Here is a 19,550-nt window from a genome sequence, read left to right as displayed (position 1 = left end):
GTAGGTTGTTGGAACCTCAGATGCATAATATGAATTATCACTTGTTTACATCACACGCATATATAATAACTCGTACCTTAGTATGCTCTTGAAACCAATCAGGAAGTATGATAGCGATCACTATGACAACAGAATAACATGTCTATCTAAACACACTTGTCTGTGCCATAGTACAGCTGCCACATCATAGTACAACTAGTTAAATTTCCACTGAACATTATGCACCTCACGAAGTTATACTCGTATAGAACCAGAATAGTCGCCAACTGATTTACAGACAGTTTGTCGGGTGGGTAGAATTGACTGCACATAATATTATTAGTATGAGGACAATTTATGACTTACGATTTAGAATCATTGTGTTAAAAACATCAGTGAGTACATTTGCTGTGGTTTGGTCATTGCTACGTATTGTAACATTCCGAGTATAAACGATCTAGAAATGTTCATGTGTTTTAACCTCGCATCGTCCCGGTAGTAAATCAAAAGTATGTGTGTGTTTCACCCAGAAACAGATCTGCCTGTTTAACACTTCAAGCTACAACTCTATCAACGTTGCGTCGAAAGCGCAAGCAATGAACTGTGATGTTATATAATTAATTTTAGGACTTGTAAAATGAAAAATGTTAGCAAATAGTTTGCACCTAGTCAACCTTGTTGCTGTAAATGTCAGACATTAACATAAGTGTGTTTACTCAACTCACAATAACAGAGTCAGTCAATCCGGTTTAGTACTGTGTTCCCTTATCATTACTAATATACCTATCTTCCATATCAATATAACAGATCATGGAGGTCAATGTGTAACAAGGTCACACGATTTTTTTCTAACTTCTTTTCACAAACCTGCGTTTTGAGGCACGCATGGCAACCTCTCGTAATAGCAGTCGACATTCCTATTCAGCAAGGTTCTTTGGTATTTATAGAACTATTCATCTGTTCTGTGAACGTAAAGTTCAATTTTGCATTGCAATTGGAATTACCCCTTATGTTTTGATATTTAACGTCGCGTCTTGAACAATATCTTCGCTGTACGATCTTCTCGGCCACAAATTCAGCCTTATATTATACATTATTAAAACATTTTTGGAGGTCAACATTGATTATGTGACGAGGTTTATGGGTTCACCCATCAACAATGACAATATACACAGTAGCCATCCAGAAGTAAGTAATTGTACAGACCATACACATAGTTTAGGTCATACTAAGTTTAACGAGTATCGAGTACCACTGCATCCATATTAACTAGTCAAGAAGCATATAATTCATACAATATAAATTATACATATATTCATTGGGAGTTCTTATCAACTAATATTTTCCAGTTACGTCACAAGGGCGCGACTTATCAAATGGTTTATTTTATTTTTTAATGAGGTTGATGAATACTAATACAATCAAGTGCAATATATGCACAAATAAAATGTTTATTTGCTAGATTCATTGCAAACAACATGGGAAGTCGTCTGCCCACCGGCACATGTAAACGGTCTGGAAATAAGCCAACTACAGAAAATGAAACTCAACTACCAGATGAAGAAATCGCTGATGCTGATCTGGGTGAGTACTATGCTATCCTAATATATGTTATAGAATGTTGAACATCTGCATTTGAACAGTATTACAAATGGTACCACGCTAAAACACGGAGGCATAACCGGGACATTTTCTAGTACGAGATCGCCTACGCACAACGTGTATATCCCAATTTATTATTTATTGCGATAATTAGAAAATTTGGCAATTGAATCAAATCACTGTGTAGCAGTCATTCAAAAATTATATTGTGCTATTAACATAAAGTATAATTCGAAAGTTTAGGATCCTTCACTCATTTTGTTCCAATTTAAATTTCCACCATCTATAACAAGTTGATCTTAATATAGCCCATGTAACAGTTGAAACTGTAGTAATTCTCCACTCCCTCCGTTGATACATAGTAACACGTAGAGGTCCAGAATCAGAAACGACGCAACTTCATTATGCAGCATTTAATGGTGACTGCGACGAAATAAAAAGATCGTTGGCAACCGAAAATATCGATGGAAAAGATGCAGATGGTAGAACGCCGTTGATGCTTGCAGCTCTTAACAGTATGTAGACGTTTAGAATCCAATATATCTCGTAACTGTGATTCAACTTATTTACTTATTTATCAAATAGTTTCAAAAACAACGGATACTGTTCTAATATACCACATAAGTCGTACTATATTTTTTAGAACAGAATAAGGCTTGTATGCTGCTTCTACGTGAAGGTGCACAAGTAACAGTTACAGACAAACACGGCGAGTCTTGTTTTATTTTTATGTTGGACGCAAAAATGACAAATGTGGTAAGGATTATAATATTAATATTATGAGGTTATTAAGAGGATATCGAAAAGTATGCACGAAGACAGTACAGCGATGGTATCGACCGACGCGCAGCGGAGGGCAATGCGACGGCGTGATGTCTGAGTGCATACTTTGCGGTATCCTCGTGATAACCTTCCTTCCATGATACTTCATGGAAATGCCGACATCTAAAAGGTTTAGAACAGATTTAGCAAACTTCTGTGTGTGTAGTTCAGTCAAGCCTGGGCGCTGCCATATTTGGTTGTACTAATAAAGAACGCTCACACGCGTAATTGCTCCATAATTGGAAGTTCCTAATATGATAGAAAGAAAAAAAAAATAGTACAATACCACAACAATTCGGCACACTGTAACATTTGGCCTTACGGTGAAAGAAATTAGCCTTTTCTGTTCGTATTTTAACAAACAATATATCAATCACATTATAAGTGATCGATATTGTTTGCAGATTGAACTACATTGTGTATATGTTATGTGTTCGCATTTGCTTGTCACGTGAATCCTTAGTTTCATATCCCAACTGATAGGACATTACCTAGTCGCGTACTATGTATTTCTAAGAATTTCCATACTTTGTATGCAGGCAAGTCTAGCATTAGATCGACTGCATGAAAAAGATTCTCTTGAAGGAAAGCAGACATATGATTTGAAAATATTGGGAAAAGGAGAAACCAATAGTAGGTGATTATGTAGAGAAACACAATCGATTTCTGTCAAATACATTTTCTATACAGCATGATTAGCATTTGCATTGTTAAATTGTTTATATATTAAATACTAAACACACCATCAAGCTAAACTTGTCAAGGAGATGAATATAGCTGCAAGCAGCAATGATCGACTAGGGCGAATATGCTATTGTACCCACGTTGATGGTACGGGTTGATGAGTATGTCAGTGGTTGCTATGGATATACCAATTAACAAACAAAAAAATGAATGTATTATCCAAGCAGAAACTGTAATTGTCAGGCACTCATGACTATATATATCATTTTAAAGTAAAGCATTTTACTATGAAATGTATTGTTATCAATGTGTTTATGTAGCATAACATTTATTTTCAGCTGAGACGCCATATACAAGAAGCCCGGTAAGATTTCGTTTACATATTAGTTTCCACTCATTAAATTTAATGTGAATTACGTATGACACATTAGAGGCAATTGGCAACTACACGTGTTGTCAAATCTAGATTTGTAGCTATATTCATAGAATATTTAAATCAGTGGTTTATGCTATTATTATGTTTATGCAGTGTATTATTTTTGCAGTTGCAAGCTGTTGTTGATAATACCCTTTTAGAAGTCATTGATCATCCCGTTTTTCGAAAATTTATTGAAATCAAGTGGCAAAAGTTTGCAAGGTAATACTATAATTTGAATTCAAATTTTCAACATATATATATTAAAATTTAAATTTAAATTTTATTTCACCAGTAAAATAAGGAAATTAAATAATTACTAATGTGCAGAAAAGCATATATTTGTGTGATAAATAAAATAATGTTTTGTAGATAAATTTTAGATAATTTTTAGACCATAGAGTTTGTTTGCTATACATTATGGAATTCTACAATAATTAAAGATGTTCTTCGTGTATTGGATGTATATTTGGTACAAATTTCAGTAGGTTTCTCGGATAAAATCACCAATGAAACCGCTGCTTTATTACACAAGAAACAGTTTCTGATTTTGCATTTTGTTGTCAAACAATTTATCGATTTATTGTTTACTGTTGAGCAATTGAACTGGGGGGTCTGAACCGATTTTCGGTGAAGACATATAATCACAGTATACACACAGAGTAGTCACCTGCAAACATTTGACGATGAAAATTATGTTGTTTTGCCATGGTAGTTTTTACATGTCTTTTTTTTGGAGGGGGGGGGGTTAAATGAATAGATCATTTTCCGTTTAGAACAGAAGAATTATTAGAATATTTATTGTATTATTTTTTTAAGATGGGCTGCAAAAAAAGATTTACTATGGAACTTATTATTTGTTGTGCTGTGGTCGATGCTAGCTGTGGTGAAGCCTCATGCCCGTGTATGTTATGAGTTTCCGCTCGACTTGTTGCGTGTGCTTCTATGGGTAGGAAACTAGCTATATTAATAACAATGTCAAATGGAACATAGCCGTAAATGCACTTTGACTGTATAATATATCGACTGTATTGTTGGATGAAAAAATACAACAATATCGTTTCTATTGGCTTTGTTTATCCGATTTTATAAAAATGAATTCATCTTTTACATCTTTTATTGTAATTCTATTTTAGGTCATGGCTATTTTGTGCACAATTTGGTTCATTGTTCAAGAATACCGGGAATATAAGGAATCAAGGGAAAAAAGAAAGGTGATTTTATGATGGATCTAAATAACTATTGGCAGTGGAAGTGGTTCCTTGTCATTATGGCGATTAACTGTATGCTGATTAGGCCAATTATCCAGTATATCATTGTATTACATACATCTCGCTCAGAAACAAACAAAAAAAACAATTGGCAGCTCTCCAATGTTTCAAAATTGCCATGTATGTTATTTTGTTATTCTTTTTGTTATAATTTGTGTTTTGATTCAATTACAGAATTTGACCGAATTGCTAAAGTGTATAAGGAAGAGTGCTGAAAAGTATGAGGAAAAAGTAGAGTGCAAACGCAATTCCTGGGAAGGGCGACCATCAAACTTTTATGGCTATTGGTAGGTTGAACTTTTATGGCTATTGGTAGGTTGAACTTTTATGGCTATTAGTAGGTTGAACTTTTATGATTATTGGTAGGTTGACCATATATTAAAATGTTAAGGATAACACCCTCCTGTCACATCAATTCACATTTTTAAACATTTACATTTTTGATCATAGTAATAATTAACAGCATATTTGGGAATAATTTGGGGTGAAAATAGACATTAAACTGCTTACATTGGCGAGGGGCATTTGCCTTATCTCAAGTTCTTAATGTGCATGTATTATAACTTTCATCAAAGAATTGTTTCCTGCTGTTTGGCATGAACTCCATGTTATTTATTTGCTATTATTTAGACAGTGTGCTATAGCGTAGCAAGATATGCCTCTGAAACGTATTGTTTATCAATAACAGTATATAAGTTTATACAAAAATATTAGAAATTATTATTCATTGTTGCGCGTGTCGACTATTCAGCTTCCTACCTATTAAAGAATAACATGATTAATATTAGCAATGGCGAAGTTCATTTTTTGTTTATGCCAAATAATTCGAAACAGAATCACCAAAGTCAAACTTAATCATTATTATTATTCATCTTTTTTCCAGGAATTACTACGACTGGTTTGTGTATTTTCTCCTGACGGTGGTGGTTTTAACTCATTTGATAGATATCGGTATTGCATCGGATGAACTATGTCATCCACGATCAAATGATACAACTCAATACGAAGATGATGCAGACCACTGGGAGAATGAAAGCTTGGCAGGGAAGATACATTTAGGATGGTTTGCATTCACAATTATTTTTGTCTGGTTTCGATTGTACAAATCAATCAGAGCATTCACGCATTTGGGTAAGTTTCAAACTATATATTCGAAACTATTTTCACATTCATTCAAATACTATCACTTTGGTAAGTTTGGGTATATATACGCAGTTACATGACACGGTGTGTACGTGTCATCTTACCTCTAATGATGGAATAGTTATCATCTTCAGTACTTTTTTTCGTGATTGCTGAAATGACGTATCGATGGTTTTGGGATTAGCTCTTTCAACTCTTCCAGAATCAATGATTAATCGGAGCAGAATAATATGTGAATGTGTCATTTTGTGGGTACCTTATAACATCCTTATAATGAGCACTTATAATGGATACTTTTATTTTGAAACAACATGTGATTTAACCTTTGAAATTCAACACTCTGCTTCCAATTGCAGGTCCTTTTATTCTTGTGGTTTATATTGTACTTGGAGATGCGGGAAAATTCCTAATCTTGGCTTTAATGTTTTATTTACCATTTAGTAAGTAGTTCAGTAGCACTCGTAATTATTTTTTAATTGAATAACGCAGAACAAGTCTTACAAGTTTTGAGAAATTCTAAATACGATGTCTTTAGAAAAAATGAGTGTATATTTAGTGTCATCGATTAACACCATTATAAGGCAACAATAAAAAGAATTTAAATGCGTCCATTCAAACTATTATTCATTATTTTTCAATGAAATTCGACTAAAGCTGAATCTGGGAATTCTACTTTTACTACTAACTACTAAACTACTAAGCAACATTTTTACAAAACTTGTAATATTTTATGTTTTATTTCGCCATGTGAAGTAAAACGTAGATACATAAACGGAAAACACATTTTTGATAAACTTGAAATCTGTATACTATCCACTTTTTGTAGCCATTTCACCACAATCAGACGCAGGAAATTCTTTAAATTGCCTTCTACAATTAAATATTATAAATTTTTAAATCCACTTTCCTAGCGTGTGCGTTTTGGATGATATTTGGTGGCATCCCATTTTACGAGTCAGTTGTTGCTACAATGTTCACTCTATTCCGTATGGCACTAGTGGATGACTATAATTATGAGGTACGACATTTATTTTGTCTACAATCATCATTAGTAGAATTATTAATCTTATATGTGTGTACCGCATACTGCACTAGGAAAAAACTCATCTAGCAGTAGTGTGTTATTTGTATAGAACCTATGGTTAGTATGTTATTTCCATTTTATAGCTGACTCCATTCTCTGATATTTGGACACCATATCGACTTGATATTTATGCTATTGTATATTACTTCTGATTTATAAATGCTGAAATCGAATGTCTAATAACGCTAGCTACTTAGAATTGCCTATTTTTTAAATAAGTAATATTGATCATTTAATCACAGGGACTGAGAGATGCGAATCGTGTTATGGCGGATATCATGGTTGGATTATACCTTTTAATTGCAGCGGTAATATATCTGAGTATATTCATTGCAATGTTGAGTTACAGATTTTCCATGTAAGAAAGCGCCTTGATTGGAAAGGACAGTACTAATCTGAATACATTTAAATGTAGATTATTTGGTAGGGCTATGTAATTATGTGTTTGAGTGTGGTGCATAAGCAGGAATTATATTATATTGTCCTGCTCTCTAGGTACCAGTGAACGTTACGTTCAGAACCTTTTCGACTGAACAAAGACACACACAGATCGAGATCGTGTCAACTTCTCTAGACTTAGTCGCCCGTCTAGAACTCTCCAAGACAGAATGCCTCGGGGAAAAGTTCCCCAAGACTCTCTCGCTCGTGGAGCACTCTCAAGACTCGTCTCGTCTCGTGCAGATCTCTCTCAGACTGACCCAGACTCTATTTATTTACTTCCCAAACTTTAACCTATCACAAGGAAATTTAAAAGCTTAAGGCGTAGCTTTAAAAAATTCAACTCGCATGTAGCCAATCACACGAAGTACTTAACACGTCATATATACTTGATTAATTGTCCGCTATATCAAAAGACTACACATACCAAACTGTCAGAAATAACGGTCGGTTAGCAAAGTTCATATCGTAATTAGTTCCATTCACTGACTCAAGTTCCGTCCAGGACCTCGTATACACCAAAATGATGACAGGTTATGGGGAAAGTGTTGAAAGATATAAACCAGCACTTCACATGAAACCAGTCATCAAATCGGATAAGTGACGGATCTCTAAACACATGGAAATAAATCATGACAGTACCCTAACAATAATCGTGTTTGCTATTGAAATCAGGTATAAATCCCGAATATATTCAAACGCACAGCAACACCAATGTACGAGACTGCGTAAAGTATAACTGATATAGAATAGTTTTATTTTAATAGATATCAGTTAAGGTGATCAGGCATTGGTGATTTCAACAAACAATTCATATGTTATGCCCAGTTTTTATTTGAGCGACCATATACGTTATTTTGTTTTCCAGCATGTATGACAATGGTAAATCCAATGCAATGATACAACGATCCAAAATTATTCTTGGCTTCGAGGAGAAATTAACTGATAAAGAAAGAAAACACCTTCGTAAAGAATGTGCTCATGCCGAAGACTATAGCGTCAACGGGGATGGAAAAGAAGATATGATACAGATTACATACAAAGAAGAGGTAGTTTGTATATGGTTTATACTGACATTTGAGTAACACAAATGTTAGAAATTAGCAAAAAAGCAATTTCCCGCGAGTCACTTAATGTCAATAAAATAATTCAATTAAGTTGGTGAATCACTTATATTCAATCTTAACATGGTGAATGTTAACTAAACAATATTGACAGTGAAAATCCCTTTTCTGTTCAAATAGCACTGTTAAAAAATACTATTTTAAATGTTTCATTTCAATGTCACTTGTGTGCAATGCGCATTGCTGAGCCATAAACTACCCAGTTGCAATTTACAACGCAAAGACATACATATTTACTTCAGAAATGTAGATTAACATACAATAGTATATGGCAACGATTGATTGGGAAATTATACAAATTCAATTCTAAGAGATTATAAACTGTTCCGCCTCTTGCCAAACAATTGCTTTTCGTAACTATGGGTTCATCAAGTGCCCTGCAATGTGCGCAAAGTTATATTTTAAGACCTCAATGAAGGTTACAAATTGCAAATGTCTTTAAATTTATCCTTGAAAGACACAAATGTGAAGCTACCAATGAGCTTTACATCTGTTGATACAGACAGGTAGCTGGAGACTGTAAATGGTTTTCATTCATTCATGTACCAACATCCGCTATGTCCTTCAATATATTAAAACAAAACATGTAAAGTAGCATGACCATTTAAGCTTCTGCCTGAAATAGCTAGACCGAATGGATAATAAAAGGTAGTCAATCAAATGACAGACAGTGGAAATCCAAATAAGAACACTACTTGATTAACACGTGCCCCAAGTGTAGAGAAATAAATTATTCGTTTGGATACTTTAAAAGCAAATTATGCAAAAATAATATTTTTTAATGGAATACTTCACTGTATCCAAATATTGCACCTGAATCTTTACATTTCCTTCCATTCAAGGGACAAGAAAAGAAATGGTATCTTCTGAAATCGTCGACAACGAGAAATACCTGTCTGGAAGTACTGAATAGTCTAAGTCAATAACGAAGAAATTGAATGGGTGCATAGAATAACAAACGATCTTTGGAGAAGAGAAGACAGTCAAGAAACTATTACGTGTCAGATAATACAATGTCCTTTATAAAAACTGGATTATATTGTTCAACATAGTTAATTCAATTATCTTTGGCCCTAGCTTTACGTTTGTATGCCATGTGTTTATGTATAAATTTAGTCAAAAGCCACAATGCACAATGTAATAAGTATTAAGATATACGAGGTGGAAAAATCTACGCTTGTTGTAATGATACAAAAATTGTCATTTAATTGCAGTTGTTAAGAATTGTTGCCCACAATAGCTCGCTGTTAGCTTTGCTTGTTATATTATCACATTATTTAGTGAGTTCAGTCAAATCTAACCATTTAAAATATAAGTATTTAGTATCATCAAATTTGACGTATTTTTCACCATCTACTATATATAGCTGATATAATAGAAGTGGTTTTGCTTAAATATTATAATTACTGGAACATTTAAACAATTTGTTGTATCTGTATAATTATGTTCTGTTTTATTGCAAAATCTTTCACAAATCTTTTAGCACAACATCGAATTCGTAGTGAATTTGTACGATCTGTATTTGTACATTGTTGTTTGGTCTTTAATAAAATAGTAACTGATTTAAGGTGTTATTTATGTAGTTGTCGTTACTTTTACTCATTTCCCCTATAATGTAGAAATTGAATAACTTATATAACTTTTGCAACTTGTACTATCTCCTGGTATTTCTTTTAAAAACATAGTACGTGGATACCACAATATATTGATATGTAATGTAATATACAGGGAAGAATCTCTTTGTAGAAAGGGCAAAAGTGGATGTTTGTTAACTGAAAATAGGTGATACTAGTGTATGTAGTACTTATTACAGCCGCGGATATCGCATCATCTTCAAAAGTGTTTTTTTGGTATTGTGATTAGTCAAAATTCCATGGTCATGTTGATTTCCTGGTTAATATGCACATGTGCTGTTGGTCGTGGAGTTTATGGATTGCTTCGTAGATTATTGGGAAATTTTAATCTAGACATACATACCTGTATGACAGGTTATGTGTTTAAAAAAAATGTTAAATTGGTCTCAAACTAAATAAATCTGCACAGTCACCAATACGCAATTTGGATATACGTGTTGTAATTAAACAATGCTGTGATCAAGTTGTTGAGGTGCGTAGTGATCACTTATAAATAGGCCACATAGTGAAATGTTTTGCGTAACAGATGAGTCGTCAAATATAGGATCATATTTTACCGAGGATATTGATTCGATTTTGCGAGTCACCCCTAGCATTTGTACGCATTCGTTGTCACGAATCACAGGCTTCGATTATAGTCAAATTTGACTACAGTTACTCACAATATGTTATCCGTGCTTGTAATTCAATTCAAAATTGCCGACTGTTGGTCATTTCAGATTTATTTGTACGTGAATATGCCTTTTGTTCGGCATTTTTTTGGTGTGTATTTTCTAGTTTATTTCAAATGTGATGTTGTCTGTAGTCGTAGTTACTAAGGCACATTCTTTAATTGGCGCCTGCATCCTATTTTAGGAAACAAGACATGATGGTGTCACTATTACAAATGTTCAGATTTCATGTCTTTGTAGGTTTCTTATCTAATATTTTAATACATTCACAATAATGCCTAAATTTGAACTGAGTTGTTATATATATATATGGATAAATCAAATATGTTCAATTTGTTTAGTGATAACTAAGGAATATGTTCTTTTCGAAATATTGTGTTAATATATTTTAATTATATTAGCATAAAATACTTGAAGGTCAGTTATTGTTAGTTTGTCTTATTAAATGTGTTGTCCAGAAGTTGTGTGTGCCCAAAATGTAGGTATTATTCAGTAATTGAGTGTAGCTGAGTTGGCATTTACACACATTTTTTATTACATATTATCCAGTGGACGTGGACCTGAAAAGAGAAGAGAAGCGGGAGTTGGCTTTGCAGTCAAGACGACTTTGGATGGCAAGTTGGCTGGACCCCCAAAGGGTGAGAATTATCGCCTTATGACGATGAGACTCCCCCTTTCTCGTGGACAGAAGTACGTCACGTGCCTATTCCCCACCATGACCAACCCAGATGAGACCAAAGACAGGTTTTATGAAGACCTGAACACTGTCATCACTGCTGTTCCCCGTGCAGACAAACTCAACATTCTTGGTGATTTTAATGCGAGAGTTTGTCGTGATAGTGGCTCCTGGGAAGGAGCGGTCGGGAAGCATGCAACAGCAACGGTCTACTACTCTTCCAGACCTACGTTGAGCATGGTCTTCTGATCACCAACACAGTCTTCAACCTCTCTACCCGCAACAGGACTTCATAGATGCTTCCCCGCTCAAAGCACTGGCATCTCATTGACTATGTCATCGTAAGGAAGAGGGACAGGCAAGACGTATGAGTCTTGAATACCATGTGTTTGACATACCACCACCTTGTTGTCTCCAAGCTCAACCTTTGCATCCAGCTCAGGTCCGCAGGGAGTGAACATCGAGCAGGCTTTTGCCTAAACCTTGGAGCAACGCTTAGACTCCACAGTGCTGGAAGGCCAGGATGTTGACACAGCGTGGGACGCGCTCCGTGAGATGGTGTACACCACAGCCATGAGTGCCTTGCGCCAGCTACAAGGAAATACATGAGAAATATGATGAGAACTGCAAAGAGATCCAACAGCTGCTAGAGGAAAAGCGTTGTGCCTACAAAGCTCATCTTCATGATCCAAAGTCAGCATCAAAGAAAGACATGCTGAGCAATGTACGGAGCAACATTCGAGTGAAATTGCGCCAGGTGCAGGATGAGATTCAGGGCTTTGCAGACAGGAATGACATGAAGCGCTTCTACGACAGCTTGAAGGAAGTCTATGGCCCCACCACCTCAGGATGACTGTCTCCTCTCCTCAGTGCTGATGTTCAACCCTTATCACTGACAAGGAGAAGGTTTTGGAGAGATGTGCGGAACACTTCGGCAGCGTTCTGAATAGGCCTTCCACCATCAACGATGATGCTATTGGCTATCGGCTTCCCAAAGTCAATGGTGGAGAAACCATGGACGCCCTGCCCACCTTGGATTAGATTACAGAAAGCAGTCCGACTACTTTCCAGTGGCAAAGCACCTGGTTTGGTTCCATCCCAGTTGAAATCTATAATGAGGGAGGCACGGCCGTGGTTGAGAAACTCCACCAACTGTTTCAGCCTATCTGACAGCACGAGACAGTGACACATGACTTCAAGAATGCCTCCATCATCCGCCTCTACAAGCACAAAGGAAACTGCCAAAATCAAGTCTACAACAATCATCACTGAATTTTACTGCTGTCCATTGCTAGCAAGATCCTGCCTAGAGTTCTGCTCAACTGCCTCTTCATGCACTTGTAGAAAGGCCTACATGAGAGCCAGTGTGGCTTATGGAAAGAGCGTGGGACTATGGTGTTTGCTGCCCGACAGCTACAGGAGAAGTGTCAAGGACAGAACGCCGAAACTCCACCTATGTCGATCTGACCAAGGCCTTCGAGAGAGGGTCTTTGTAGAATAATGGCAAAGTACGGATGCCCCAGAAAGTTCATCACCATCGTGCAACAGCTACACGACGGCATTCTGGCAAGAGACCAGGACAACGGAGAGATGACTCCTCCATTCCCTGTCTCCAACAGAGTGAAACAAGGCTGCATCCTTGCTCCCACCTTGTTCCGCCTCATGTTCTCAGCCATGCTGACAGATGCATTCAGAGACACTGACATGGGCATCGTCATCAACTACAAGATGGATGGTTCAATGTTCAACCTCAGGAGGCTTCAAGCAAAAATCAAGGTTACAACTGACACCATCAATGACCTCCTGTTTTCCGATAACTGTGCCCTCAACTCTGCCACTGAATCGGACATGCAACACATTTCTATGGGTTATCTTGCAAAAAACCGTTGTGGTTTCTTATTTACAGGTGTTTGAACTGAGTCAGATGTGCTGTTGTTTGTATTTGAAAAGTCGCACACCAAAGGAGACTTTTGATGAAATGCAGGAAACTTATGGTGATAATGCCCCATTCTATGACCTTGTAAAACGCTGGCATCGTGTATAAAAACATGGCCGGAAGTATGTGGAAACTGCTTCCAGACCTGGTCGTCCCTCTTCTGCCATTGATGAGGCATCTGTCCGTCAAGTTGACGCAGCCATTTTTGAAGATCGACGCATTACTGTTCGTCAAATAGCCCAATGGGTCAAGATTAGTACAGGGTATGTGGTATCATTCATGAACATTTGCATATGCATAAGGTGTCTGCCAGATGGATTTTTCACACCTTTCCAGATGCAAGAACACGTCCAATGCTCGAGGATGAATTTGGAGATGTGCCAAGAAGACTGATTACACAGGATGAAACTTGGGTCCATCACTATGAGATCAAAGCCCAGTCAATGCGGTGGACGCACTTGGAATTACCATTTCCAAAGTAGGCAAGGGTGCAGCCCTCCGTGGGCAAGGACATGCTCACAGTCTTCTAGGACCAGGACAGTGTAGTGATGACAGATTTCCTGGCAAAGGGTACTACAATTACAGGAGCCTCTTACATTTCACTTTTGATAAAATTAAGAGAAGCTATCAAAATCAAGAGGCGGGGCAAGATCAGCAAAGGTATCCTCCTCCTTCAGGACAACACTCCGGTTCACAATTCGCATGTCACCAGATCAGAAGCATGGGCGTGTGGCTATGAAATCCACCCCCATTCCTCCTACTTTCCTGACCTTTCACCCGCGGACTTTCATCTTTGAAAGGAAAGCGTTTCCCAGATGATGCAGCTTTGACTTCTGACATGGTTGGAGGACCAACCTGGGGGTGTTCTACAAAAACGGTGTCCAGAGCTGCATTAAACAATGGGAGAAATGAATAACACTGGGGGGTTCCTATGTAGAGAATGACTAATAACTGTGCCTAGTTTTATTAATCTCCTGCTATGTGAAATGGGTCAGGGGCATTACTTATTGAACACGGCTTGTATTTAACATGAATATTGATGTACCTAAAGGACACCGGCTTCCTAACTGGCCAACTTTTCTTGCATAGAATGGGTAATTATAAGTGCATATCACATATTTGCTATTCCTGTGCCAAACGCCAAATACACACATTGACTAACATTTAGTGAGATACTTCACTTGTTCTAACAATATGTGGGTGTAACGATTTGAACTTACACCTCGTATAACATATAGTTAAATAGCTTTATTATAATCAAATTACAACTACTGAAGACAGGTGATTAGTTCAGGTAAAATGTTATTAAATACATCGACCTATACCTTTGGACATAAAACGATAACTTGACGTTGACATAGTAGAGGTCGGCGTACACATAATGCTTCTTCAATTGACAAGTGAGATTACATGTGTGGTAGTTCATTAATACCAAATCCAAATAAAATACTTATTAACAGACGGCAACAGCAAATAGCAATGTCAACGACATGGGCGGAATCGATCATATGATTGAGCTATGTATAATTATCGAAAAGCTCTATTGCAAAACAACTGTAATTTTACAAGAAAGAAACAATGTCTAACTTGAGTATTAAACATCACATTTATTTAAACATTTAAGTATTTTTTTACAATGTTCAGAATTGATATAGCTCACTTGTTTATTCTGACAAATATGTGAGTATTCACACAGTAAAACATTACTTTTCAAACATACACGAAAACACTATTGCTATTTTTAGACGCCAAATTGATTAGATTGCATTAATTGTTATAGACGTAATACCCCTCGATGTACGTGGAAAATTAGATTCCCGGAAAGGTCTTTTCACCAGCTTCTCTTTCGTGCAGATGTTCTATTATACTTTTCAACTAGATCTTTGATTCTCATCGTCCGATGTTCCAGAAGATTCAGCATCGTGGTTTTCACTTGAGAGAAATATCGTTTAATTATTGATATGATAACCAGATGGTTTTTTTTTGCCTTTATATTGTTATGATCATTTGTTCACAGCAAACAAATTTAGTATAATCTAAATACTACAATTCCATGTATAATAATAGCTGTTCTATACCCACCATGTACACTTGACTGTTCGTTTCAATTTATTTTTCAAGTCATTCAAGTCCAGAAAATAGAGTGTCTTCTTTCTCCCCTTGAAAGAGAAATATCGTGTCTTTAGTATATAACCGAGAATATAACTTTGATATAGCATAAACGGTGCTTACCCAATCTGTAAGGTGTGTTCTAGAATTGGTTTTCCAGTTACTATTGGTCGTTCCAGTCATTAACTGTTGTGGTATCCATTCAATATAGCTATACCAGGAAAAGAATAAATGAGCACACTCTCTGACATATTTTTGAATATATTTTAAAGGTTGTTGGTAAAAAATATTTAAATATCTTTCCAATTTCACCATACCTTTTCTTTGAATGTAACCTCGATTTCATCTTCTCTCTCTTCCTCGTCGACGCTATATTCGTCTGCATAGGGATTTTCGTATTCGCGAATATCTTTGCTGAATTCCTCTCGTTTTTCGTCAGATAATTTGTCCTCCATGATTAGAATAATCTTCGATCTTTGCATCATTGCATTTGAACTAGCTTTGTCATATATGCTGTGAACAAATGTTATAATATATGTTACAATTGGAGGAATTAATTGTAGTAATCAAGTAGAACATATATCGGATATACCTTTATCAGTTCATTACATCGTAGCAGCTGATCGTCATCAGCCAATCTACAAGCAGTGCAATGAAATCTTAATCAAATTGATGACACAAACAGTGAACATAACGCCATTTTATTGTTAACAGCACGTCTGTTGTCTTTCCTATACAAATGCGTCAATATCAAGTAATTTAACCATATTTTGTTGGTATGGCAAACCCTCAGAAATGTGACATGATAAAAGTAACAGGATTAACGACACTTCAGTAGTGTATATCTACGTATTAATTGTGTTTTATATATTACCTTGCATTCTAATACTAATCTCAGCTAAGGTAGAGGGAAATTCATTTTTTTAATTAAAGGAAGTAACATTTCAGAGGCTGTGGTGGACCAGAGAGAGGCTGTTTGGTTTGGTTAATTTATTCAGTAGTTGTATAACGCTTTTTCCACCAAAACAACAAAGTATCAATGCGTAAACGACTTCCGAAGTCAGAAGTGGCAAAGACGATCTTTCTGCGTGTTAGATGTGAAGTGATGGTCTCTCAGATACCATTCTCAAGGAACATCTTAAACACCCCTGGTTTCTTTGAGACTAGTATTACGCTTAACGTCATCACGGCGCGTAACGCTCAGATAGCAGGCTCGGTGAATATAGATGTATCTTCTCCACTTGCATGTATTTTTAAAGTGTAAAGCTAGCATGCTAATTAAGAAATCGTAATACATTTCGTTGTAAGTTTTCTTGTGGTCAAAGATAGACAACTAACTAGCTCAGTAAGTTTAGCATCGGTGCATCTTTTCCACATAGCATGCGATCGTAAATCCAAAAGGAAAGCACGGGTCACGGTTAAACTATTCCTCGTTAATTCATGCCACCACCATGGTTAATATTTCGTAGAAGACTAATTCCAAAACAAAATTATTAGGAAAGGTTTGGCTAAAGTTGACCAACTCAGTCATTTCAATTTTCATAGAGATTATGCCACTAAAGTGTACAAATTAGTAAACTACTCTTCCTTTCTGACGTATCTTACCTGGAAAACCTGTAAGACAACATGGCAATGAGCAGATTCAGGTATATTATAGCTGCTATAGCCAGATAGGTCCCAACCAAAAGATCTGCCATAACACGATGTATATCCCGCAATTCCTGCAGTGGGACATTGATTTTATATTAATGGGCGAGGAGATATAGTATCATGTGTAAACGTGGCGACGATCGATTGATTTTCAGAAGGTATGCATCTGCCGCATATAGTAAACTTGTCTCTGTTCAAAATGATGGTGAATGATGTTGTTTGCTAATACAACTCATCTTTGATATTGACATTCTAAATTTAATTCTCAAAAGAAACTGTTCAAAATCAAAATATAATCAGAGATTTTGAATGACAAATACTGCGAGAGTTTTTTCTTGAATGCCGTGCAAGGTCACAAAAAAGACTTAATTGATGTTCCTATTCATATCGACTATTATGATAATTATTAATATAATAGACGATGTATATATCAACATAAATTCAGTACCAAGTTTCCGATGTTAAGTCATTTGTTGCAGATATACACAAGTCATGGTATTATGAAAATTCCAAAATTAAATTAATGAATTCGAGTTGGATTTTAAAAAACTCACCCTATAATTATAGTCATCCACTAGTGCCATGCGGAACAGAGTGAATATAGTTGCACTAACTGACTCGTAAAATTCAGTACCCCCAAATATCATCCAAAATGAGCACGCTGAGAAAGTATAAAAAGCAACATTATTATTATTGCGATTAGATAATTAAAACTCACTACAAAATATGGATATTCTACAGTTTGAATGTTTCATCAAACAAAAAGTAGATAAACTATTACATTTCCGACACTCAAAGACACAAAAAAGATTCATGATTTGAAAACCAGTTCAAGTACCCCAACGTTATTTCCTCAAACGAAAGTGTCTTAGACGCGCCCATCCCATTTATTCTGCGTTACCAAACACATCGTTGATTCAAAATAATATCCATTTTCTATTTAATATTTAGGTAGGATGAAATATTAATAAGCGACTTACTATACGGTAAAAAAAACACTAAGGCAAGCCCTATAAATTTAATAATATCTATGATAATACCATAGATTACAGCGATGAAAGGACCTTGAATAAAAATAGTATATTAATATTATTGTAGCAGACAGTTATAACCAGTGGTGAAACAAATAGTATTGTCAATATTTGAAAAATTTAGATTGAATCGTACCATTCCTAATATCAAATTTGGACAAGTGTGTGCCCTTTTTTGTATTAGACACGTGAATGTGAGCGAATTAGGCTTCCGTCTGAAAAGAGATATTTTGTGTTTCGAAAAGTATGGGATCATTTTCTTTCATTATTGTCCTAGTCAAGATTGACATAGTCACTCATACATTACGACAACACAGTCACATGCAGTTGTCAATTGGAACGTATTTGCCTTCAGCCATTAACGTCAGTTTGATATTAAGAAGGCGATATAAGATGATGTGAATAATGGAATGGCGTATTGTAGCGTCGATGTTGATAATATTCATGATTGTATCCAGAATGGTAACGTAATGCATAACATGTTATATTAGTACCACGTGTTTTGTATATTCTTGAACTCATCATTGTCGATATGATATGAAGAGAATAACTGAGTCGAGTTATTTAGTTTAAATCTTACCCAAGGGTGTGAAAGGTCTGATTGGCTTGAATAATCGAAACCAAACAAAAAGAATTGTGAATGCAAACCATCCCAAATGCATCTTCCCTGCCACGCTTTCATTTTCCCAGTGGTCGGCGTCATCTTCATCTTCATTCGTGTCATTGTGCTGTGGGTGACATAGTTCATCTGATGCAATGCCAATATCTACCAAATGAGTTAAAACTACCACCATCAGGAGAAAATACACAAACCAATCGAAGTAATTCCTGAAAACAATATGTTGAATAATTGTTCATTTGTATATAGTAGAATTCGGTAATTAGTTGTATGTGACACATGGAAATATATTCTATCGTGAAACACGTTTGTATATCGCACTCTGGTGATCCTTGTCAACTGTTTGGTACACGGTAAATTAATTATGTTATTCTTTCATATACTATTTACAAACTTATAACTCACTACATGCATGCAGTTTAGCGTTTAGGTACATTACACAAAAATGTTATTTTTAGTAATGAGAATAGCATGACTCTGGTTCAACCACAATAACATCAATCACAGAAACATTACTATAATATAAACAGGCAGTGGGATGCGGAGTAACATCAGGCAATTACGCCTCGTATTAAAAGCAGACGCGTACTTCTTACTCTATAACGCACTGACATTGTTCGAGTCAGTTTAAATAACAACCAGCAGAGACGAATACATTGGTG

General features: G+C 35.9%; 2 protein-coding genes and 1 long non-coding RNA gene across 3 annotated transcripts; 1 reads left to right on the top strand and 2 right to left on the bottom strand.

The window, feature by feature from the left end:
• Positions 1 to 1,457: 1,457 nt before the first annotated feature.
• Positions 1,458 to 7,362, top strand: LOC146731966 (uncharacterized). The gene is made up of 13 exons (XM_085493026.1): positions 1,458 to 1,563; positions 1,944 to 2,096; positions 2,225 to 2,337; positions 2,943 to 3,036; positions 3,426 to 3,451; positions 3,633 to 3,724; positions 4,322 to 4,451; positions 4,639 to 4,716; positions 4,948 to 5,060; positions 5,657 to 5,904; positions 6,273 to 6,356; positions 6,828 to 6,934; positions 7,243 to 7,362. The coding sequence occupies exons 1-13, from the start codon at positions 1,458 to 1,460 to the stop codon at positions 7,360 to 7,362; spliced, it is 1,464 nt and encodes a 487-aa protein (XP_085349152.1).
• Positions 7,363 to 15,062: 7,700 nt separating this feature from the next.
• LOC146731965 (uncharacterized) lies at positions 15,063 to 15,641 on the bottom strand. The gene is made up of 2 exons (XR_014927092.1): positions 15,562 to 15,641; positions 15,063 to 15,411 (listed from the first exon to the last, which is right to left on the bottom strand). It is a non-coding gene; the product is annotated as an uncharacterized LOC146731965 (long non-coding RNA).
• Positions 15,642 to 15,896: 255 nt separating this feature from the next.
• Positions 15,897 to 17,885, bottom strand: LOC146731964 (uncharacterized). Its single transcript, XM_085493025.1, has 3 exons — positions 17,793 to 17,885; positions 17,194 to 17,309; positions 15,897 to 16,101 (listed from the first exon to the last, which is right to left on the bottom strand). The coding sequence occupies exons 1-3, from the start codon at positions 17,883 to 17,885 to the stop codon at positions 15,897 to 15,899; spliced, it is 414 nt and encodes a 137-aa protein (XP_085349151.1).
• Positions 17,886 to 19,550: the final 1,665 nt, after the last annotated feature.

This window comes from Saccoglossus kowalevskii, chromosome 18, assembly GCF_978046115.1.
Source record: "Saccoglossus kowalevskii chromosome 18, keSacKowa6.1, whole genome shotgun sequence".
Lineage (NCBI taxonomy): Eukaryota > Metazoa > Hemichordata > Enteropneusta > Harrimaniidae > Saccoglossus > Saccoglossus kowalevskii.
The sequence above is the reverse complement of the archived record's forward strand: the minus strand, read 5'-3'. Positions and strand labels throughout refer to the sequence as shown.